This window comes from Danio rerio, chromosome 1 (genome assembly GCF_052040795.2).
Source record: "Danio rerio strain M-AB ecotype USA chromosome 1, GRCz13ab, whole genome shotgun sequence".
Lineage (NCBI taxonomy): Eukaryota > Metazoa > Chordata > Actinopteri > Cypriniformes > Danionidae > Danio > Danio rerio.
Genome location: NC_141021.1, coordinates 6,716,857 through 6,741,010, shown reverse-complemented (window position 1 = coordinate 6,741,010; position 24,154 = coordinate 6,716,857). Strand labels below are relative to the sequence as shown.

Here is a 24,154-nt window from a genome sequence, read left to right as displayed (position 1 = left end):
AAGCTCAATTTTTTTTCAATAGTCTACAGAACAAACCATCGTTATACAATAACTTGCCTAATTACCCTAACCTGCCTAGTTACCCTAGTTAAGCCTTTTAATGTCACTTTAAGCTGTAAAGAAGTGTCTTGAGAAATATTTAGTAATATATACAGTTGAAGTCAGAATTATTAGCCCCCCTGAATTATTAGACCGCTTGTTTATTTTTCCCCAATTTCTGTTTAACGAAGAGAAGATTTTTTCAGCACATTTCTAAACATAATAGTTTTAATAACTTATTTTTAATAACTGATTTATTTTATCTTTGCCATGATGACAGTAAAAAATATTTTACTAGATCCTTTTCAAGACACTTCTTTACAGCTTAAAGTGACATTTAAAAGCTTAACTGGGTTTATTAGGTTACCTATGCAGGTTAGGGTAATTAGGCAAGGTATTGTATAATGATTGTTTGTTCTGCAGATTATCGAGAAAAAACATAGATTAAAGAGGCTAATAATTTTGTCCCTAAAATGGTGTTTAAAAAATTAAAACTGCTTTTTTTTCTAGCCGAAATAAAACAAATACGACTTTTTTCCAGAAGAAAAAATATTATCAGACATACTGTGAACATTTCTTTGCTCTTTTAAACATCCTTTGGAAAATATTTAAAAAAAACGAAAAAATATCTAAGGGGGCTAATATTTCTGACTTCAACTGTATATAAAAATACTGCCTTTGAACAATTGTAGAGCCTTTGGAAAGTTTTACTGTAGACTATGCAAACTTGCAAAATACCAAATGCGTTTGTCAAACAGCGTTTACAGCTTTTAATGCCATTCAGTTGCAAATCTTTGCAACCAAATGGCATGTAGGAGTAGCTATTAGTACTGTAATACAGGTTGCCATTTGTTAGCTGTTGGCCTTTTTTGTGGAAAGTGTGAGCGGTATTTTTATGACCTTCACAGAGCCGCTAGAGGAACAGCCACACTACTGTGCTCAGGCCATATGCAGATGATTGTCTTTAGCACTGTAAATTGGAAGGTCATGCTTCTGAAGGGTCACTGTGAATTTGTATTTGGGTTATCATCTTCTTGCTTTGTATAATTTTGGTTTGACAGCGTTTGGTTGGTGCATTTTCTGCCAGAGGTGAGTGGGACGCAGGGATTGTTCAAAATGACCTCAGCGTTTTGAATTGCATGCAGATGTTAACCAAAACCTCTGAAGGCCTGGGGATAATAAAGGGGAAAGTGGGTGCAGAATGTTATGGTGGAGTGTGATTTCTAACACCGCACCCATGCAATCATCCTGCATACAGTTTAACACCGCTAGCTTGAGAAACGGGGTAATTTTACTACATTATCAGACATCTGGCCAGACATCAGATTTGAATGTCTTATCCAAAATAATGTGAAACAGACCTTCATTCTTTTCCTTTGCTTCACAGTGACTAAGTCACCTTTTTGGTGTCAAATGTCATATTTAATAAAGTTGTAGAGTAAATATGAAGTTAGCCAATCAGTCAGTTAACAATCTGTATTCATTCTGATCCTCCTTCTCAAAGCTCCTGTTCGGGTGATCATCACTGAAGCTGGAAATCAGCCCAATTCCCATCCAATTCAATGGAACGCTCCTCCGTCTGCCCACATTACGCAATACATCCTGAAGTGGAGAGTCGTAAGTCTTTTTGTTTTGTGTTTTCAGGAGATATTTTATGTCAGTAAGAGTACAGAAGCATCGATTTTTATCCAGATTCCTGGAACGAGAGACATTTTGTCCATTCAGAGCATGTTTGTGTTCCTCCCTCGAAAAGAGATGATCGCTTCTGCTAAAAGCACAGGATGAGATTTCATCACACACAAACAAGCCACAGTCCTTGAACTTAAAAACACACATTTGCTCTTTACTCTGACACCATGAAACAGACTTCAGTGGAAAGTTGCTAAATTGTGCAATTATTATTATTAATATTGATTTATTTTTATATAGGCGTAGTGTGTAAGAAATTTAAACTGCAGTTATTGAAAGTTTTTGGTATTTTTTTTAGGGTTATTTACATACTATTTTGCATTAAAACATAGCAATAATCGGTATTTTCACATTTTCATAGTATTTATATTTTTTTAAATATTGGTATTTTTTGAAAAATAGTTATCCAAACTTGTTACCCTGATTTAATTAGATGTTAGCTCATTTGCGTATCTAACTTTGGTAACACTTTATTTTAATGGTCCATTTGAGTATTAGTAGACTGTCTGTTTATTATCTGTTGAGACACACACTTTAACTGACTATAAGAAGCTTTGCAAGTAGAAATAATATTATATTATATAATATTATATACTATATTACTATACTTTATAATAATAATATATATAATAATATATTTGCAAAGTTTTAAGTTACATTTTAAGTTAATTTACATGCAGTGTCTCGTCTCTCAGACTCAGACTCAACTTTATTATTCTGTTTAGGGAAACTAAAATTCCAGCAAGGTGCCGTAACACAGGCGAAGTTCCATGTACACATGAACATAATATTACCACACAACATGCATCATTTTTAGGTGCATCTCCCTCCCTGCTGGACTCATTTAATGACTTGATGGCCACCAAAAGAATCTAATTGTACTTGTCCTGCAAATAGGAACTCTAAAGCGATGTCCAGATGGCAGCAGCTGAAACACCGAGTACAACGGGTCATCCGGGGTGCATAGGACACCCTGGGCTCTCTTTAAAAAATGTTTTAAATCTCTTTGAATTACCATTGGACCAGTTTGGTTAAAACCGATAATCTTGCCTGCCACCTTCACAAGGCTAACCAACCTGTTCTTACTTGACAAACTCTTTACTGTGCCAAGCTACAATGCAAAAAAATCAGACAGGTTCAATAAATAGTTTATAAAACAGTGTCATCATAGAGGTAAAAACCCGAAGCGATCTAAGTTTCCTCAGTCTTTGTTGAACTGTTTTATAGACAGCCGGTCTCTAAAATAACCATGTGAATGCTAAAAGAATCAGAACTAACTGTATCAGTTTCTTTATTTGGTCTAGATCAGGGGTGCCCAAACTCAGTCCTGGAGGGCCGGTGTCTTGCAGATTTTAGCTTCAAGCACAGTAAACACACCTGGATCAAGCTCTATCTAGGTATACTAGAAGCTTTCAAAAAGCTATGTTGAGGCAAGTTGGAGCTAAACTCTGCAGGACACCGACCCTCCAGGACCAAGTTTGGGCACCCCTGGTCTAGATTAAACAAACCAAGGTAACCTAACTACTAATGTGAACACTTGAGCCCTATTTTTTTTTTTTTTAAGTATGTAACTTCTTCCATTTGACAGAAAAATACACGCACACCATGGAAGGAGGTCACCATTCCTGGCCACATCAACTCCTACACCATTTCAGGCCTCAAAGCAGGTTTGACGTATGAAGGCCAGTTGATCAGCATTCTGCGCTACGGACCAAGAGAGGTTACTCGGTTTGACTTCACCACCACATATGGCTCTCGTATGTAGCTTTACATATGTATTATCTTTACTCCCTTTTCTTCAGTAATTTCCAAAAAGAAAAACAACTTCTTGTTCTCCAGTGGCCAAAGCAGAGGGTGAGACCACCCAGCCTCGACAAGTAGTGGACACCTCAGAGTCTGTTACTGAAATTACCTCCAACAGCTTTGTCATCTCCTGGGTATCTGCATCTGACACAGTGTCTGGATTTAGAGTTGAATATGAACTCTCAGAAGAAGGAGCTCAGAAACGTGTGATTGGTGAGTACAGTTGAATATATTCCATTGATAACAAAATGAATAGGAGAAATATCAATACTCTACAACCACAATGAAGATCATAGATATATACACTAGATATCGCATAGGAACCCTGAGCATGCGTCAATAGCGACGTCACATTGGTACAGTGCTCCCAGGAGAAGTGTCATTCAACCGCACTAGTCAAGACAGTGTTATTACGTGAAGATGCGGGACTTTAGGGTTGTCTACGGCTGTAGTAACGAGCAAACAAAGAAAACAAAGCACAAAGGCAGAACATTTCATTGGTAATATGAATTTTTTTCTGTTTTTGTTTGTTCTGAACTTTTGTGCTAATCAGGTCACGTTATTGATGATAACAGTCACTTACTGCATTCACCATAAGGCAAAGCAGCTCCAACTCGCACTAAACACTCGGCTTATGCTAGTTTTGTTTAATAAAATCAGCAAACAATGCAAAAGAAATTTGTCAACGAGATGCTGCGCTGCCAGAAACTTGTCGGCTAACGTTAGTGAAAGAGTCGTTCGGGGTATTCATTCACAAACGAGTCGCTCCCTTTGTCAGTATGGGAAGTGAAAGCAGGAGAGGATGAGTGTTTCAGGACACGGATTAGATTAAATTTAACAGGGAGGGTGAATAGTACATTTCTGTACACACAAACACAAGCTTTTTGTCAGGAATGCCCATGCGATCACTGATCCATCAATGTAGAAAAGTGATGTAAAATTATCATTTTCGTAATTAGAAAAGAAAATTACATACTAACATCCAGGAAAACTCCCGATCATAGATATATGTGTATATGTGTATATCTCTGGCTTTGGATGGCCACAGTCCTCCACTGTACCTTGGCCTCGCATTCATTTCAAAGAAGCGCTACCCTGTAGCAAGATGGCGGCGTTATTGACGCATTCCGTCCAATAGACAACAGTAGGCCAGGCGACATCTAATGTATATATCTATGAATGAAGATGGCAGTAGCTGTCTGCAGCTCTCACATGGTCACCCATTACAGCCAAGTAGGGTTGTGTCCGGATAGTACCTCGATGGGATACTACATGGGAAAACTAGATTACAGCCAGAAGAGGTGCTTGTGAGGCTAGTAGGGGGTGCTTACTCTGTGTGGATCCTATTGCCCCAGTATAGAGCCGAGAGACTAGATTGTCAGTGTACTAGGTCCTGACTCTCTTTGGTCATTAAAATTTCTAAGATGTCCTCTGAAATAAATAGGAGTGTGTCCCTGGTATCTTGGCCAAATTTGCCCAGTGGCCTCTGTCCATCATGGCCTCTTAACTATCCACATATTATCTAACTGACTTCATGACTCCACTCCATCAGTAAGTTCAGAATGCACTGACTGGCTGCTGTTGTGTCTTCCAGGTGGATGCTGCACACTGATGATAGTTGTGGATATCTCCAAAAAAAAAAAAATCTGTAAAGTGCTTTGAGTCCCCTGAAAAGTGCTTTATAACTGCAACAAAATATTAATATTATTAATCAACAAGATGACTGTGAGACATTCTTTGCTTTAGAAAGCCTATTATGACTAGCTCGTCCAATGATAATTTTGGCTAAAGAATCCATTTGTGATGTCATTTTTGTCAGATTAGAATCAATTCAATTTAGTTTGATTTGCTCTGGTATGTTAAATAAAAAGGTTACATCCTTTTCTTACGAAACTTATGGCATTCAATATATTGTATAATTTCTCAATTTGTCCCCATTGTGCAGACCTCCCAAGAACAACTACATCAGTGAACATTCAGGATCTTCTGCCTGGCCGTAGGTACAACGTTGATGTTTATGAAGTCAATCCAGAAGGAGATACAAAACTCATCCTGACTACAACTCAAACCACTGGTAAGATCACTGTATGAAGTGTCTTAGTTCCTGCTTACAACAGCAAAACCTTTTTGATTGTTCAAAAGGAAATGTACTACACTTTTTAAAGATTCACATTTTAACCAGCCGTCAGAATGTGCCTTCAAATGAATCTCATATCTATTCACAGCACCTGATGCTCCAACCAATCATGAGGTCTCAAATGTCCAGGAGACCTCCATTGTGATCAGATGGTCCAAACCCAAAGCACCCATTACTGGTATAAGATATGCAAACCAACATTTGGGATTTAAGAATGTCTTATAAAGTTGTCTTTTGAGCATGTCTGCAGATGGTGTATTGGAATGTGGAATGAACTCTTTTTCAGGCTATCGTGTGGTGTACACACCCTCAGTCGAGGGCAGCAGCACTGAGCTCATCCTCCCTGAGACTCAGACATCGGTGACACTGGGTGACCTACGACCTGGCCTTTCATACAATATCAGTATTTACTCAGTGGAAGACAACTTGGAGAGCGAACCTTTGGTCCTGCAGGCAAGCACAGCTGGAGAGCAACAGCCCGGTAAGAGCTCCTTTTATGGAGAAGAGATTTTTCACTTTTATAGCTTTCTGCTGTTTCAGTTAGCCTGTTTGTCAAAATATTCTCCACTCACACGTTCCTAGTATTTTATCTCTGCATTAAGTTCAAAGAGCTATTATTAAGAGAATTTTACTAACTTTTCTCAAAGCTGGTAAAAATGCCCAAGTTTCTCACTCATGTGTAAAGATGTCTCGTCACAGTGAGAGCTGGCACTAGCAAATGTCTGAGCTGGGAGATTTAGAGCTTACTCAGGGCCAAAACAACCTTATAAGGATAACCAAGTTTTAAGTGTGTCTTTGGGGGCTCAAATGTCCAGTTGATGTCTTTTTAACCAAACACATGCTACTTTATGGGAACTGTGAAGTGGTTTCTTCCGTGAATGATCTTGTTTTCCATCTTAAAGCTCATACTCTACTATTTTTAAACAGCGCAAAAGCATACGGTGAAGATTTAGATGTTCCAGATTCAATTAATATTTTGTTGGATGAAATAAGCATCACTATTTCTCTTGCTATGGTTAGGGATTTTCAACAGACCCTTAACCCAAGGTATACAAGTTCAAACACTAGTGGTGCAATGGTTCAATCAACTTCGATATGTATCACAGTTTTAGGGTCCTGGTTTGATATGGTATGGTATCTGCTATGTTTAGGAAAAAAATGGCTACAGAAAAATTCAAAGAAAAATGTACATATTTCTTGGGTAACAAACACCTGATAATGCAGCAGGATTCTACAGCAAATCTCAATTAAATAAAAGTAGGGATTAAATTTTGGAAATTTTATCTTTAAAAAAAATGCTTAAATTTCCCCTCAGTCTCAACCAATATGCAGATAATAACAGTGTCAACACATCTTAATAATTAAGCACTTTTAGAGTATTGATTACTTCCGTTTACATTATGGCCACATTACCAAGGTAACAATGCATTTTTATCAATAATGATTACAGAGAGCTCTATTATCGCTTATCAGCACCATCATAGTGAATGAAACTTAAGCAAAAAGAGAGCATTCGGCTCTTCTCACTTAATTCGGCGGGAACAGTTAGTCGAGAGAAAAAACTTTTCTAAGCAGACAGCGGGAAAACAGAGTAAATAAATATTAGGAGCAATCTGTGTGGAATAACCCAGCGGGGGCGTGACTGAAGTAAGAGACCTGCTCCATGTCTGGGTCCGCATGGGACACTTCTGGGTCTGGACACCGACCCCTGATCTAGGGTATCTTTGGCATTCTTTTTTTTTTGTGTGTCTGAATTTACATTAAGTGTCTGTTGAAACACTGATGGCAATGTGCTGTGGTCTCAGCTGCACTTTAGCTCCATGTGTTGTGCTGAACTCTCAGAAACTCCAAATACACATTGACATGTTAGGAACCATGATGTCAACAACAGATTTACATACGAAGATTTGATTGTAAGGTCTTCGCACGTGCAATACATGTGAAAGGTAACCAGAAGTGTACAAAGGGGGCACGTTTTTGCTTTGTTGCAGCTGTTTTTATGAACAAACTAAACATTAATAATGCATATTCTGAACTGCGGATCACAGGGCGAACTGAACTGTGGGAGGACAATAGGATGATTAGATTTTTTTTACAGAGAACCATTGCATTCCTACCAAACACTGCTACAAATTTTGTTCCCAGAACATTCTGAGGACAACACCTAGTAAAGTTTCCAGAATGTAATGATCATGAGAGTTTCCTTTAAAGGGTTGGCGAACATTCATGATTCTGGAATTCATCAAATTTGGAAAAATGACATTTCCAGGATGTCCTCTCTTATTTGGAAAAGTTATTCTTCTACTTTCCTTTGTAGTAGAGTGCTAAAAGATTGCTATTTTGTTTTCCATCTTATCAACAGAGGAAATCCAAGCTCCCACAGACCTGCAGTTTTATGAGGTTACCGATGTCAAGATCACTATCACCTGGACTGGTCCTCCTAATGAGGTCTCAGGATACCGTGTGACTTTTGCACCCGTAAGCACAGATGGCCAGGCCCAGAGACCCCTTCAGCTTCCTGTGACACACAATGCTTATGCGGAGCTCATGCGCCTTCAGCCTGGCACACTCTACCGTTTCCATATTTATGCAGTCAGCGGAGGAGTGGAGAGTGAACCTCTGATCGGGGAGAAATCTACAAGTGAGTGTTTGAGTTTTCCAAAAGATCTTACATTTCGTTATTATTATGTCTATATCATCACAACATTCTCCTTCCTCAGAGCCTGATGCCCCTACTGACTTGCGCTTCACTGATATCACCGATGACAGCGCTCTGGTCATCTGGTCTTTCCCCAGAGCTCAGGTCACAGGTTATCGTCTCTTCATCAGCATCGGCAGCTCCAGTCCCAAACAGCTGAGAATTCCTGGCCACAAGTCTCAATACAAGCTCCCCAACCTTCAGCCTGACACCGAGTATAGAGTCACCCTGCACTCAGAGCAAGGAAACACTCTTAGCGAAGGAATTACTGATACTTTCAGAACAAGTGCGTAACCTTTTCTTCTGAGGCGAAACAAGTGCAGTAATGTTCTTCTGTGCCCTTAGAGAAGTATACTCTAATTTGCTTGTTTTTCAGCTCAGCCCACGGGTAATGCTCCTCGATTCAACACTGAAGTCACTGACACTGCTATCATCGTCACCTGGATCCCTGTTGCAAAATTCAGTTACAGGGTATAAAAGCTTTATGAACAATTCGTTAGTTGACACATCTATGGCTAGGAACTATACTCTCTGTGGTGTAATACGCAAGGAACTTTGCTGCTGTACCATGCCTGTAGCAGGTGCAACCATATTATATAGATTCTGTTGGTGCAAGTGTAAGGCCCAATCCCAATTCTATTTTTGTACCCCTAGCCCTTCCCCTTGGCCCTTAAAACCAAGGGTTAAGGGGAAGGGCTTCAAAATTTACCCCTAAGAATTGGGACAGCACTACAGCACCTGCACACGTCATCATACGTCATCATGATCTCTTGCTTGATATGAGATCAGATGATCACGACTGCTGTAGTTTTTTCGAAGGAGTCGAAATTTAACATTTAGCTTTTTTTTTTTTTTTACACGACGGTAAAAAATGAACGCAGTTATGAATATATTAAAACTTGTGTTTGTTTGTGTAAAAATTCATAATAATGACAAAAAAATACTAGTTTGTGGATCTTACTTCCGGGTGCAGCTGTGGCTGGTGTATTCTGGCAAATTTTCTTACCCTTTGGTTTCGAGTGTGGTCTTGAAAAATCTTCATTTAAAGGAGTGTATACCCCTTGCCCTTAAGGCTGATTTATACTTCTGCGTCAAACGTCGACGTATGCTACGGCGCTGACGTGCACCTCACAAAAAATGTAACTACACCTCGCAATGACGCGTAGCGTAAGCTCTGTGATTGGTCGGCTTGGTAGCGCTGACGAGTCTGGGTGGGACCGAGAGCCGCGTGCATGGTGCAAGCCTGACGGAGCGATTGTTTACAAGTGTGGAGTCCCGTGAAGGAGCTCTGGATGGAAAGTTTTGATCTGTGTTTACCTGATAGTTAAAGTTGTTGCACGTCCGCCGGTTCCTGGCTCAAAATGAGCGAGTTTGAGCCACTTGTACATCCCGGAAGTGTTCAGGAAAAGCAAAACAACAGCGAAGAAACTTGACACAGAGGAACATTAACACCTCACTGCCAACTAGCGTTTCCGAAGTGTTAATGCAGACCAACAGAGACAGCGCACAGAAGTATAAATGCACAGCTACGCGCGTTGCATGCGCCGTGGGTTACGCCGGTCACTTGACGCAGAAGTATAAACCAGGCTTTAGCCCTACGCCTTCAAGCTAAAGAGAATTAGGACACCACTACCCCTTCACGGGAACGCACAAAACCAGGGGAAGGGGTTAGGGGAAGGGCTAGAATTGTGATTGGGCCTAAGTCCTAGTGCTGGGGTCTAGTTTCAGGTTAATTTTAGCATGATTGCATTAAATAAAGCTTCTGGGTTTCATGTAAGGGAGGTGAAAAGCATGCAACTACATTGTAAACATTATATATCATAATAGACATTATCTGGTTATGATTCCAATTTGACTACCTGTCTAAAGAATATATGTCCTTTTCTCAGATGTCTGTGAAGCCTAGCCAAAGTGGTGAAACTCCCAGAGAAGAGACTTCTGGCTCAGGCCGGATTTACATTTCTGGACTGACTCCAGGACTGGAGTACATCTACAGCTTGCAACCCTTGTTCAGTGGCCGAAAACATGGCAGCCCTATCACAAACAAAGTTGTCACATGTAAGCTACTATGAGACTAATTTAAACCAGTCCTACTTTTGCCTGAATCTAAAGGTAGTTTATTTTTTGCTACAAAGACTGAGGTCTAGTAGATCCAGGGATAAGCTCTATTACAAGATATGAAATGAAATGCTGTTCAAGAATAATACTAGACTTCATTCCTCTTTGCTTTTTCACGTTAGCCTTATCCCCACCAACTGATCTAAATGTGGAGCCTAACTCAGTCAACGGTGAACTCAATGTCAGATGGAGAGGCACCAAAAGTCCAGGTAAATATTGACTGTACACCCACTTCTTATCCTCGTTCACCCTTGATTCGAAGCAATGTGGTGGACCTTGGCCATATGTGTAGGCTGTGTATATGTGACCGTTTGATAATACAAAATTTTATCTCGGCTTTTCATTAGGATTATTAATTTCTTCAGCAATTTTTCCTTGCAATACTTCTATGCAATATTCCCTTTCTCCCCTCAGATATCACTGGCTACAGAGTGACAGGCACACCGATCAATGGGCAGCGTGGAGTTAGTCTAGAGGAGTCTGTACGAGGGGATGAAACCTCATGCATTCTGGAGAACCTGAGTCCTGGTGTTGATTACAATATCAGTGTCTACACTGTAAAAAACCACCTGGAGAGTGAGCCAATCTCGACTTCTGTCACGCAAGGTAAGATCCCATTAATGGTCAACATGTAAAGTAACAACAGACATAAAAAGGTAAGCTTGAGCCATGCTCTGCAGGATCGAAACCATCATAAATGATCCAGAGAATCACCTGATTATCATGGATTCACAGATTTAATTGGTCACTCTTTATTTTGATGGTTCATTTGTTGAATTGAAGTGATTGTATCTACATGCCAACTAGTTCTCTTTAGATTATAAGTAGAGGGTTAGGTTGGGTTCAGTGCAAGTACTTGCAAAGTTTCTTATAGTCAGTTAAATGTGTTGAAGAAGCAGTATCAACATATATTAAGCAGACAGTCTACTAATACTCAAATGGACCATCAAAATAAAGTGTTACCACTTAATTCAACCTCTCAAGACATCCATACAAGAAAGATGCCTTTTGTAAAAAAAAAAAAAAAATGTTCACGTGGACAGCAATTTGGCAATTGTTTTTTTTTTGACCTAATAGACTACTATAACAAATGTGCTTCAATTCAATTCAATTCAGCTTTATTTGTATAGCGCTTTTACAATGTAGATTGTGTCAAACCAGCTTCACATAAATGGTTATAGTAACTTCAGATCAAGAATAAAGCCACCTGGTATCAGAGTTGTCAGAATTGTCATGGTAAATCTTTTGCATTCTGTTTATGGTTCAGTGCCTATGAGTAGACTCAGGAATTTCACAAAGAATGGACAATTAAGGCCCTGTTTACACCAGTGTGTTTTAGTTTTTAAACAGCGTTTTAGAATGAAAACGATCCGCATCCACACTGGCGTTTCACCCAGTGTTTCTGAACAACTCTACACCAAACCACTGAAAACGCACATCACGTGACCACACACACAAACACACTGGCATGCGCTGCAGCCTATCTAGCCAGACGAGAGCTGTGCTCGAAGTGTTCAAGGATCTACCGCTGGATCTAATCTTACTATATTTGTTAAACATGATATTTAATTCATCTTGTTGTCTATATCTAACGACATATTTCCTGATTTGGTCTTTTGAATCTATTACTTGTTCTCAGGTAACGTGTTTTGGCTGAGCGCAAAGATTAGTTAATAATTAATGTTACCATGTACATTCAATTCAATTCAGCTTTATTTGTATAGCGCTTTTACAATGTAGATTGTGTCAAAGCAGATTCACATAAATGGTTATAGTAACTTCAGATCAAGAATAAAGCCACCTGGTATCAGAGTTGTCAAAATTGTCATGGTAAATCTTTTGCATTCTGTTTATGGTTCAGTGCCTATGGGTAGACTCAGGAATTTCACAAAGAATGGACAATTAAGGCCCTGTTTACACCAGTGTGTTTTAGTTTTAAATCGGCGTTTTAGAATGATAACGATCCGCGTCCACACTGGCGTTTCACCCAGTGTTTCTGAACAACTCTACACCAAACCACTGAAAACGCACATCACGTGACCACACACACAAACACACTGGCATGCGCTGCAGCCTATCTAGCCAGACGAGAGCTGTGCTCATCGAAGAGTACAAGGATCTACCGCTGGATCTAATCTCACTGTATTTGTTAAACGTGATATTCAATTCATCTTGTTGTCTATATCTTACAACATATTCCTTGACTTTGGTCTATTGAATATATACTTGTTCTCAGGTAACGTGTTTTGGCTGAGCGCAAACATTAATTAATAATGAGTTAATAATTAATGTAACCATGTACATTCTGTATATTGACTGATTGTTTGCTTTTATTTCCTATAATGTATAAACGTACTGTACGGTATACTTTTATAATGCCCATTATTGATTATTAAAACTGATATTCAGCAAAAGAGAGGGTATGTTTCATATTGTCAATGAAAATGAAAGAAGGCAGTGATGTTATCCGCTCCGTTTTGTTACAAATATGCATACTGTGAAGATGACTGTCATATAATGCAGCGCAAAGCCTCAACATTTCCGCTGTCTGTTAAGTTGTTAATATCAAAATGAAAATAGCAGTTGCTTATATCATGTTTTCATTTTATTGTTAAGATAGTGAAACAACACAGCCAGGGGGATGTGAATAAGGTTATAAAGTGCACTGTTCCCTTTGAAGATTCACCGACATGTCCTCTGGAGTCTGTTTATCATATCAAACTGGGGATGCAGGACTGAAATGTGTGTATTCTACTTAATGTTGAGGAAAAAGCCTAAATCAGAGATTCGAACGTCTGCAGCCTTGCTTTCAAACTAAAATGCATTAGTGTAAACGCGGCGTAAATGGCAACAGGCTAGTAAAACTACAATAAAGGTTATATATAGTATCAAGTATTAAGCCTAACCCGGAAATTACTTCCTGTGATAGAGATAATAACTTGGCTAATGTCAAATAAAAGGGCACAAAGACCAAACAAGCAATGAATTGAAACACAAAACACCTCTCACCAGGCATTGTGCTGTTTCTACAAGACTTAATGTGGCCAACATACTCAGTCCAACAGTTTGTGCCACTCATCACAGCCTATGCCATAGGTGTCAAAGTACTGGAGGGCTGCAGCTCTGCACAGTTTTTCTCCAACCCTGATCATACACAGCTGATGAAGGTGTTCTTGAACACCTCGGTTATTTGAATTAGCTGTGTTTGATAGGGTCAGAGCAAAACTGTGGAGAGCTGCGGCCCCCAGGAATTGAGTTTGAGACCTATGGCCTACGCTGTACCCACAATACCACATATTACTGCTTCTGCTCTGGTTAGACACTATCAATCTAATCACACACTTTGGTTTTTGCTGTTGTTTAATCATTTCACGCATCATGGAAATAATTGTGTAATTCTCAACAAGCATGGCTGCTTCATTTATGATGTTAATTGTTAGAAAATATCAATTGCATTTGATTTTCTAAAAAAGTTTGAGCTTTGTGCATGTTTTCTGATGATCAGTTATCTATTAGCATTGATGGCATGAGAACTTTAATTGCTGCTTGTCATATTTAGTCACTGCTACTGCTTCTGTGTGTCTTGTCTTTTCTCCCTTACCCATGAATGCAACTTTGTAAACCCAATTAAAGATGTGCCCAAGGTGGGTGATCTCAGCTTTGTTGATTTTACGGACACCACGATCGGAATTAGATGGACCCCACTAAATTACCAAGCAGTTACTGGATACCATATTACAGTTGTTACGTCCGGCCAGAATTTTCCCATCTTGGAGGATGTGGTGAACTCCTCCGTCAACTATTATACCATTCGTGGACTGGAGCCAGGCATCAATTATGACATCAGTGTATCCACCATTACAGACGAGGCGGAGAGCGTACCCTCAGTGATCACACAGCAGACCCAAACTGGTGATTTATTCCAAATAGGTTTCTTATTACATTTTGAAGGATAGAACCCTCATCCCCCAAACCAATCCTTCGCTCAGACCACTTTCCTACATCAGAACATTGATGAATTTCTAGCGGTGTCTTTGTATTTGCATTCTTGAGGAATGCACTATGATAACTTCCACTAGGAGGGGTATCATATTGTTTGTATTTTACTTTTGTATTAGTAAAAAATGTAAAGGTTAAATAGCTTTTCTCATCAAATATTCATTGTAATTGTATGTTTGAACTAAATCCAATCTTTGCTGACAAATTTTTCAACAAATTTTGACGTCTTCTTGTTTAGCTGTTCCAGCCCCAACAAACCTGTACATTTCTGAGGTGGGCGCAGACAGCATGCATGTGTCATGGACCGCACCTTCTGTTCAGCCCTCTGAAATTAGTCGATTTGTCATCCGCTACCATCCAACAAATAATGACGATGACACTCAGGAAGTCAACGTAGGAGGTGGCACCACTAGCTTCGTCCTTCAGAGTAAGTTTACTAATTACTCAATTAAAGCTTCTATATTTTATTTAAGGAATATTGATGGTACATCTTAAACTTCACCTGCTGTTTCTCGTTTTCCTCAATTTAGACTTGCTGCCAAATACAGAGTATCTGGTGAAAGTGGTGTGCGTCTATGATGACAGAGAGAGTGAACCTGTAACTGGTATCCAGAAAACAAGTACGTATTCGAATTTAAGAAACAGTTTTAAGGGTGCTTTCACACTTGGATCGATTGCCTGGATCGTACCAAAGTTCAATTGTCCCCCCCTTCACTGCAAAAAAGGCTTTTCTTACTTAGATTTTTGTGTCTAGTTTCTAGTCCAAATATATAAAAATTCCTAAATCAAGACGAATTTTCTAGACAAGCAAAACATATTGTCTCATTTTGAGAGATAATATGCCAATATTAAGTGAGTTTTTCCTTAAAACAAGCAAAATAATCTGCCAATGGGGTAAGCAAAATAATCTTACGTCAAAAGAAAAAATACGATTATTTTGCTGACCCCATTGGCAGATTATTTAGCTTGTTTTAAGGAAAAACTCACATTACATTGGCATATTATTTCTCAAAACAAGACAATATGTTTTGCTTGTCTAGAAAATGCCTCTTAATATAAGAAATTTTAGATATTTAGACTAAAAACAAGACAAAAATCTAAGCAAGAAAAGCATTTTTTGCAGTGTTGCCACCTTCTCGGTTGGTTTGAGTTCACACTGACTTTTTTCCTTCTGAATGCCGGTACGCTTGCATCATCGAACTGCTGTTGTGTGTATGAGTGTTGCTACTTTAGGTGACAGACACAAAAGCAAAGCGCCAAAATGGAAAGATACCGCACATCGCGGTTGTTTTGCTTTTACTCAATCTTTTGGTTTTCGACAAACAAAAACCGACTCGCATCTATCTGCCGCAAAATATTATAACTGTTTAGAACAGGGGTCACCAACCCTGTTCCTGGAGAGCTACCTTACTGCACATTTCAGTTGCAATCCTGACCAAACTCACCTGTTTGTAATTATAAAGTGCTGCTTTAGGTACTATTAATTGGTTCAGGTGTGTTTGATCAGGGTTGAGACTGAATTCTGCAGGAAGGTAGCTCTCCAGGAACAGGGTTGGTGACCCCCGGTTTAGAACATAGCCCGATGTCTGCAGAATCTGTTTTGGAGGAGACAAGCTATCAATGTGATTGCCCTGGCTCAGCCCCGCTTGTCACCACGGTACAGTACGTGATACACAGACACACACACAAATGAACATTATGAAATTGATAGTTTGATGTACTCTTGGTAGTTCACTTCCGTTATTTGGTACGATTGCATTCTTACCAGAAGTGAACCATACCACAGTTTGCACGAACTGTACGCCAGACCATCTCTTTCAGGCAGTCTTGGGTACTTGATAGTGGGTGTGCACCTGAGCTCAGAAGACACATTCACACTAACTAAACGAACCGTATTCTGACATCAAACAAACCTGGGTGCAGACCAAAGGTGCTAGTGTGAAAACCCCCTTTTCTTTCCCTTATCACTATCTGTAAGTTTCCCCAATTGAATTCATTCCCCTCATCCACACAGAACTGGACTCCCCAACAAATCTGGACTTCTCTGACGTCTCCACCAATTCATTCACCGTGCACTGGATGGCCCCACGTGCAGTCATTACCGGTTACCGCCTACGTTATCAACCAACAAGTGGTGGGCGTGCTAAAGATGAGAGACTTCCACCAACAAGAAACTACTTCACGCTGGTGAACCTGGCCCCTGAGACAGAGTATACCGTTCATATTTATGCCGTCAGCAGCAATATAGAAAGTCTACCACTTACTGGAACACAAGCAACTGGTGAGAAGTCAGGAATTGAAATACATCTTCCTAATCTTTTGTAGTAGAACAATATGACTCTTGTTTCTTCCTTTAGTTTCTGATGCTCCCACTGACCTGGCTGTGACATCCTCCACACCCACCAGCATTACCATCTCCTGGGATGCCCCGGCAGTTACCGTACGCTATTACAAGATCACACATGGCGAAACTGGTATGAGAAATGGTCAATGGATGTCGTCTTGTATTCAGTTATTGCAAGTTCAGTTGAAGTTAATAGACTTTACTGACTCCCAGGTGAAAGAGATGCACCGAGAGAGTTCACTGTTCCAGGAACACAGTCTTCTGCCACCATCCAGGGTCTGCGGCCTGACACAGATTACACCATTACGCTGTATGCTGTGACAGGAAGAGGGGACAGCCCAGCATCCAGCACACCAGTTATCATCACACACAGGACTGCGGGTGGAAGTAAGCACACATGCTAAAGGCATTTGTATCAGGACTTTCTGACTATTAATGTCTTTTTATGGCTTTTCTTCACTTTCAGGCATTGCGTCGCCATCAGATTTAGATGTTACAGATATTCAAGACAATACCTTGACTGTACGCTGGACCCCAGCTAGAGGTCCCATTACAGGGTACAGGGTAACAGGGACACCCAAGGGTGGGCAAGGTCCTACATTCTCTGAACTAGTTGGCCCTGGTGAGAGACTGCTCACTTTTTACAATTTTTTTATTCTTACAGCTATGATGGTGGTTTGGAAGAACTGCTCAGCATATAGACGTAACAAAAAATCTGTTTCCCCTTTTCTTAGAGCGTACAGAAATGACCATCCATGGCTTGGTGCCCACGGTGGAGTATACAATCAATGTGGTTGCTCTCAGCCAAGAAGGAGAAAGCACACCAGTGGTCCAAAAAGCTACAACAAGTTAGTGGTTTTGTTATATTTTAATGCACCTAACCTAAAAAAAATCATAGTTCTGGTTTAAGTTGAACAACTGGAGTTAAGTGTGCATCTCAATGGGTTCAAGGACTGTTTCTTGTAAGGACCAAATTATCAATCGTCCGGTGAACAGTGCAAAGCTTTAGTTACTATTCCAAACCCCTCTACATATACTCCAATACTTTGTCCTTCTTTCTAGCTAATGAACAGAAACCAAAAGACCTGACCTTCACTGATGTGGACTCTACCTCCATGCTTGTGAAATGGAATGTTCCACGGGTTCCAGGAGTGACCTCCTACAGGGTTCTGTATTCTAGTCCGGAGGAAGGCGAAAGAGAGTACCAACCTGCCTTAAGTGGACGTGACAACAGTGTGCTTCTTCAAGGTCTGAACCCCGGAACCATGTACATCATTAAAGTTATTCCAATGAAAGGACGCAACCCACTTCAAACCCTTGAGGGCATACAGCAAACTATCCAAGAAGACACTCAGCGCATTGGTATGGCATCTCTCAATTCAAATTAGCTTTTTCAGTTAGTCAGGTAATAGAGTTGAGTGTTGTTGGAGATCTGTCCTGATTCTAATCCTTTTACTTTTTCAAGCTGTTCCTGCTCCCACCGATATTCAGTTCTTCGACATCAGTCCGTCTTCCTTTATTGTGTCATGGCAAGCACCCAATTCCAGACTTTCTGGCTATCGTGTGGTGGTCACCCCAAGGAATCAGCTTGCCACATCCAAAGAAATGACCGTTTCACCAGACTCTACGCAAGTCTTAGTGCCTGGGCTCGTGGTAATATGTCTAAATTTTGCAAATAACTGATCCAATAATCATTTTGGGCACAATTAAAAGTAACAAAGTGAAAATATTAGGGCTAAACATCTGTGTTTATTAACAGGTGGCAACCCCTTACAATGTACATGTCTATGCACTGAGGGGTTCAGACAGCAGTCCCCCTCTTACTGGAGAAATTACCACCGCCGACAGTAAGTATGTTTTCAGTAATCTGGATTATAGTTGAATGATTTTTGAAATCATTATCCTGTATTTAAATGAAACGAATCTCTTTGGCTACACAGATATTACCCCTCCTCGCCGAGTCCGTATCAGTGATGTAAAAGACACCTCATTCACTCTTGCATGGCGTGCTGTCAATAATGAGCCAATGACAGGATTCCTTATTGAAGCCACGCCCAAAAATGGAGGTTACCCCACCTTTAGACAAACTATTCCTTCTGACAGACGTACCTATGTTGTCACTGGTAAGCAACTATACATAATGCCCAAAAAATTGTCAACCACTGGATAAACTAACCCAGGGATTATAAACTTAAAATATTGGATGCAAAGACACTTCATTTAAGGTATACTGTGGTTATTATTGTTTTAGTGTCTAAAATGTATGAAGTTTCTTCAATTTATTACGAACTTTAGTTTTTTTTATGATGTTGGGGTATTGCCATTAATTGAAATAACTGTATTCCATACATCAGGTTTGCATCCAGGTGTCATGTATGTGGTCAACATGTACACAGTAAATGGAAACATGAGGAGTCCTCCTTTCACAATGACTGTAAACACAGGTACAAAGTAGCTTTACCTAAATAGTGCTGATTTGAGGTGAATTCTCAAATTTAATTGATTGACATTGCTCGGTATGACCTTAAACTTTATTTCACTCTATGCAATTACAGCCCGTCCAGCTGTTCAGTCTCCAACCAACCTCCAATTCACCTCCCTAACCCCTAATTCCATCTCCTTCACTTGGCAAGCCCCTCCAACACACATCACAGGATATTACATCACTTATGAAGAATCAGGTGGCTCACCTCGTGAGCTTTTTCCACGCAATAATGTTGGCCAGAACTATGCCACTATAGCCGGTAAGACAAACATTGCTTCACATTGCAACCAGATGTGTAATAGACAGCAGTAAATAAATAAATATCTTAATTTGTCTTGTGAATATATTTGTGATTTTTAAATTCAGGTCTAAAACCAGGCACAGAATACATTATTAAGATCATTGCCCTTCTGAATAACCAGAGAAGCGCACCACTAGTTGGCACAGCCACAACTCGTAAGTATTTACTAATATTCAATTCAATTTCAATTCAGCTTTATTTGTATAGCGCTTTTACAATGTAGATTGTGTCAAAGCAGCTTCACATAAATGGTCATAGTAACTGGAACAGTGTAGTTCAGTTTTTAGTGTTTAAGTTCAGTTTAGCTCAGTTCAGTGTGATTTAATCATTACTGAGAGTTCAAACCCTGAAGAGCAAATTCATCGATGCGTAGCTCTACCAATCCTGAACCATGCGAGCCAGTGGCGACAGCGGAGAGGGAAAAAAAACTTCACCTGATGGGAGTGAAGAAAAAAAACCTTGAGAGAACCAGACTCAGTTGGGCACGACCATTTTAATTTCTCCGCTGGCCAAAAGTCTTGTGCAGAGCTTTAGTCACCGTGGTGGAGGAATGTAAAGAATTCCTTGTTGTAAGCCATATTCTATAAAAATGTCTGCATTATGTAAAACGTTATAGCATACATCGAGATACAAGGAATACTGTTGAATGATACAAGCCAAGGAACAAGGGTTTGGGGTTTGCAAGCATGATGGCTACTGCAGTATAAACAGCACAGCAGCTTGGATTCTTGGAAATCTTGGATTTTGTGAAAGCTTTGATATTGCGCTGGCTTGCATTTCAATTGTACACCTTGCAAAGCCACATATTTTTAAAGCTGCTTAGCTTTTTAGAACTAAATGCAAAAAGAATCTAATGTAAACCGAAGTTAGCTGCATATTTTTGCACCAAGCTGGCAGAACTGCTATCTTACCACTACCTTTTTTAAACTAAAGTGTTCCCTCATCAAAAGATTTGATCAGTGTTTAAGGGGCTGGTCCATCCTGATTACTGTATGACTTTTAATGATTAAAAGTATAATTTTAACTAGTCATCTTTGCCTTAAACTTTATACAGTGTTTAAAATTCAGACTCTTGTTTGGCAAAACCAAATAATGCATTTACTTATTTTAATTGCAAAGCTTTGCAATTTTAAGAAAATTCTTGGATCTACTCCCCTTTTTTATTTGACTGAATCTTCAGTACCTTACTGCTTTGCAACTAGGACTGCTTCCTAACCTGCTGCTTTGCTTTTAATGCTTTTTCCTGCCTAGAGCTGATATCCGGTCTACCTAGCCTGCCCAGTCATGGTGGCCGAGACAAGCTGGATGTGCCAGAGCCTGACAACAGAATTAATACAGTGGGTCCTACTGGTCATGATTCAACGGATGCGCACGGGCAGCACGTGGAGTACACCGAATACAATAATCAGCCCAAACAACCCAACATAGGTTACCAGCCTCAAAATCGTCAGCCAATCTCTCAGCCTAACCAACCTCGACCACAGCCTTATGTGCCTCAAGTTGGGGAGACCCTAGTCTATGTCCCCCAGGTGGGACCCGATGGGGGTCGTGTGCCTCAGATTATTCAGGTTAGTGAGAGGCCTGGCGATGGCCATCCTTTTGGTTTTCCAGAGGACAGGACAGGAAGGCCGCAGGAAGCTCAGACCCAGACTACCATCTCATGGCAGCCCTTCCAGCAGAGTTCTGCCTACCTGGTATCATGTCAGCCAATCACCCATCCAGATGAGAAGATGTTCCAGGTAAAGAACTAGGAAGTATATAAAGGTTCCAGAATTTCTTAATCATCTTACCCTTGCTTTTAAAACTCACAATTGCTTGTTTTGCAGATGCGTGTCCCAGGAACATCCACAACTGCCACTCTGATTGGTCTCACCTCTGGTGCTTCCTATAATGTCATTGTGGAGGCCTTGAAAGGAGCCCTCAAGCACAAAATCCTAGAGGAAGTCGTCACTGCTGGAAATACAGGTAAAAAAGGAAATTCAAGCTTTGATGAAAGCTTAATATGCATACATTTCTGATGCCGACATTGTTCCCTTCAACCCAACAGTTCCAGGAGATGCTACGTCCAGCAAGGACTCGTGTTATGACACTTTCACGGCCACTCACCACGATGTCGGAGCGGAATGGGAGCGCATGTCTGATACAGGCTTTAAACTCTGGTGTAGATGTCTTGGATTGGGAAGTGGACATTTCAGATGTGACTCTTCCAGTAAGTTATTTTAAAGGTCCCGTGAAGCTCATTGAAATGTACATTTCAAAGGAGCTCCTCCCCTTTAAAAAAAAAAAAAAAAAAAAGCCAGTGTTTAGAGCAGGGGTGTCCAAACTCTGTCCTGAAGGCCCAGTGTCCTGGGGCCTCATGTACGAAGACTTGCGTGGAAATTATACTAAAACCTTGCGTACGCACATTTACTGTAAATGTGCGTACGCAGAAAAAAATTCAGATGTATGAAACACTGCTTACGCCAAATCCCACGCATATTCTTTGTACATCTGAATGAACGTGAAACTAAGCGCAACATACACAAGCATAAAACCCCTCCCTGCCTCCTCCCCCGTATGAATGACTCTACTTTGGCAAAGCCCAATGAAAAAGCAAATGCAAAAGCAAGCAATAAGAGAAACTTTGAACAGAATGTGAATTGAAGGTGCTGCTTTCGGAGGTAGACCGGAGAAAAACGGTGTTATTTGCAATTTTGTCCTCCGGAATTAATAACAAAAGAAAAAAATAGAGTGGGGAGAGTTTAGCTGATGCGGTTAACACAGTTGGGTCTGAACATCGCACTGTGGAGTTAAAAGAGAAATAGTGTGATTTATAGGTGTAAAATGTTGTATCCACTTTAACTATCTAAGTGCGAATCCAGCATCTGATGAACTCTTTCTTGTTTTTTTCCCCCGCTACATATCAGATTTTGCCAACTATTTATCACGAGATAGACAAGTAGGAATCATTAATAAGTCTGTGCATCATATTTTATTGGCACATTTATTGAATGGAAATGTTTCTGATTCACGCTTGCAAATTCATCTTCAGATAGTGTCTTTATAGCAATGTGCATGCGGTAGATCGCTCCCATTACAATGGGAAAACAGGCGACCGCTGCAAATTGCGCTTTAATGTTTGGCTGGTCAACTATACGGTATGGAAATCTTATATACCTGCTAGATGAACCCGTCTCATACAGCTGCCACTGCAAGGCTCAGACACGTTGTAGAGTGCATTTTAACACAACTGCCTCTAGGAGTCGCCAATGGAAATAAAACAGACACGCACAAAAAATGTGCATACGCCAGCCATAAAGCTGCCGTGGAGCTGCGCACATTCCCACGTTCAGTTCATCGTTAGTAAATCCAAACGTGAGCGATTCTGAGCGTGAAACCTGGCGTACGCAAAGTTTTTGTGCGTACGCAGCGTTGATACATGAGGCCCCTGGTGAGTTTAGCTCCAACCCCAATTAGACACACCTGAGCTAGCTTTTCAAGTTCTCTAAAATCTGCAGGACACCGCTCCCCAGGAATGAGTTTGGGCACCCCTGGTTTAGATCATTTGATTGGTCAGAAAATTTTATAAGAAACTGAAGTATGAGGTGATTGATCATTGATCTACTTACCTGAAAAATTACAAACTGCAAGCTTTCGATATTCAAATCTTCAAAGTATGAAATGTTGTGTTTGATTTCACAAGTACTTTAAAGGTACAATAGTGTTTTTTGCTCTGTAGGCAGTTTTTATAATGCTTCCTGCATCTTTTCAGAATGGTGTCACGACAGCGGAAATAACTACCGCATTGGCGAAAAGTGGGAGCGTCGGGCAGAAAACGGTCACTTGATGAGTTGCACTTGCTTGGGCAATGGCAAAGGAGAGTTCAAGTGTGAACCACGTGAGTTCTTCCTCTAAACAGACACTCTAAGGTCAGGTTTGGTCACTTCCAAGATCTGGATGTAAATGTTTCCATTTCGGTGTAGATGACTCCATATGTTACGATGATGGAAAGATGTACCAGATTGGAAACCAGTGGCAGAAAGAATACTTGGGGGCCATCTGCACTTGCACATGCTATGGAGGACAACAGGTATAAACAAGCAACTTATGTCCATATACACCAGGGGTGTCCAAACTCAGTCCTGGAGGGCCGGTGTCCTGCAGATTTTAACTCCAACTTGCCTCAACACACCTGCAAGGATGTTTCTAGAAAGCCTAGTAAGAGCTTGATCAGCTAGCCCCGGTGTGTCTGATCAGGGATGGAACTAAACTTTGCAGAACACCGGCCCTCCAGGACCGAGTTTGCATATGCCCGATATACACAGAAAGATTATATTTTAATTGACAAATCAAAGAGTGTGTTTAAAACATGACTCTGAAATTAAATGTGCTGCTTCTCAGGGTTGGCGATGTGAGAACTGCAGAAGGCCAGGTGCTGAGATAAATGCTGACTTGCTTAGGCCTGTGCGCCTTAACAACGGCCAAAGGGTGGTGAGTATCTGTGTTCATTCAAGCATTTCAAATGGCCACACACATTCAAATACAAAGTTATCATGACACAT

General features: G+C 40.4%; 1 protein-coding gene across 4 annotated transcripts in view; it reads left to right on the top strand.

The window, feature by feature from the left end:
* Positions 1-24,154, top strand: part of fn1b (fibronectin 1b) — a 41,124-nt gene that overhangs the window by 14,333 nt on the left and 2,637 nt on the right. The window contains 32 exon segments of one of the 4 annotated variants that reach the window (NM_001013261.2): positions 1,544-1,656; positions 3,317-3,485; positions 3,568-3,744; positions 5,477-5,605; positions 5,757-5,846; positions 5,955-6,149; positions 8,031-8,309; positions 8,389-8,652; positions 8,743-8,837; positions 10,256-10,424; positions 10,607-10,693; positions 10,899-11,092; positions 14,721-14,910; positions 15,014-15,103; positions 16,498-16,764; positions 16,841-16,957; positions 17,041-17,214; positions 17,294-17,449; positions 17,562-17,675; positions 17,890-18,189; positions 18,293-18,480; positions 18,587-18,674; positions 18,768-18,950; positions 19,182-19,271; positions 19,383-19,571; positions 19,679-19,768; positions 20,865-21,352; positions 21,440-21,578; positions 21,661-21,822; positions 23,365-23,490; positions 23,576-23,682; positions 23,994-24,083. In NM_001013261.2, the coding sequence (NP_001013279.2) occupies positions 1,544-1,656; positions 3,317-3,485; positions 3,568-3,744; positions 5,477-5,605; positions 5,757-5,846; positions 5,955-6,149; positions 8,031-8,309; positions 8,389-8,652; positions 8,743-8,837; positions 10,256-10,424; positions 10,607-10,693; positions 10,899-11,092; positions 14,721-14,910; positions 15,014-15,103; positions 16,498-16,764; positions 16,841-16,957; positions 17,041-17,214; positions 17,294-17,449; positions 17,562-17,675; positions 17,890-18,189; positions 18,293-18,480; positions 18,587-18,674; positions 18,768-18,950; positions 19,182-19,271; positions 19,383-19,571; positions 19,679-19,768; positions 20,865-21,352; positions 21,440-21,578; positions 21,661-21,822; positions 23,365-23,490; positions 23,576-23,682; positions 23,994-24,083 (5,309 nt within the window). 4 annotated transcript variants of the gene reach the window in all.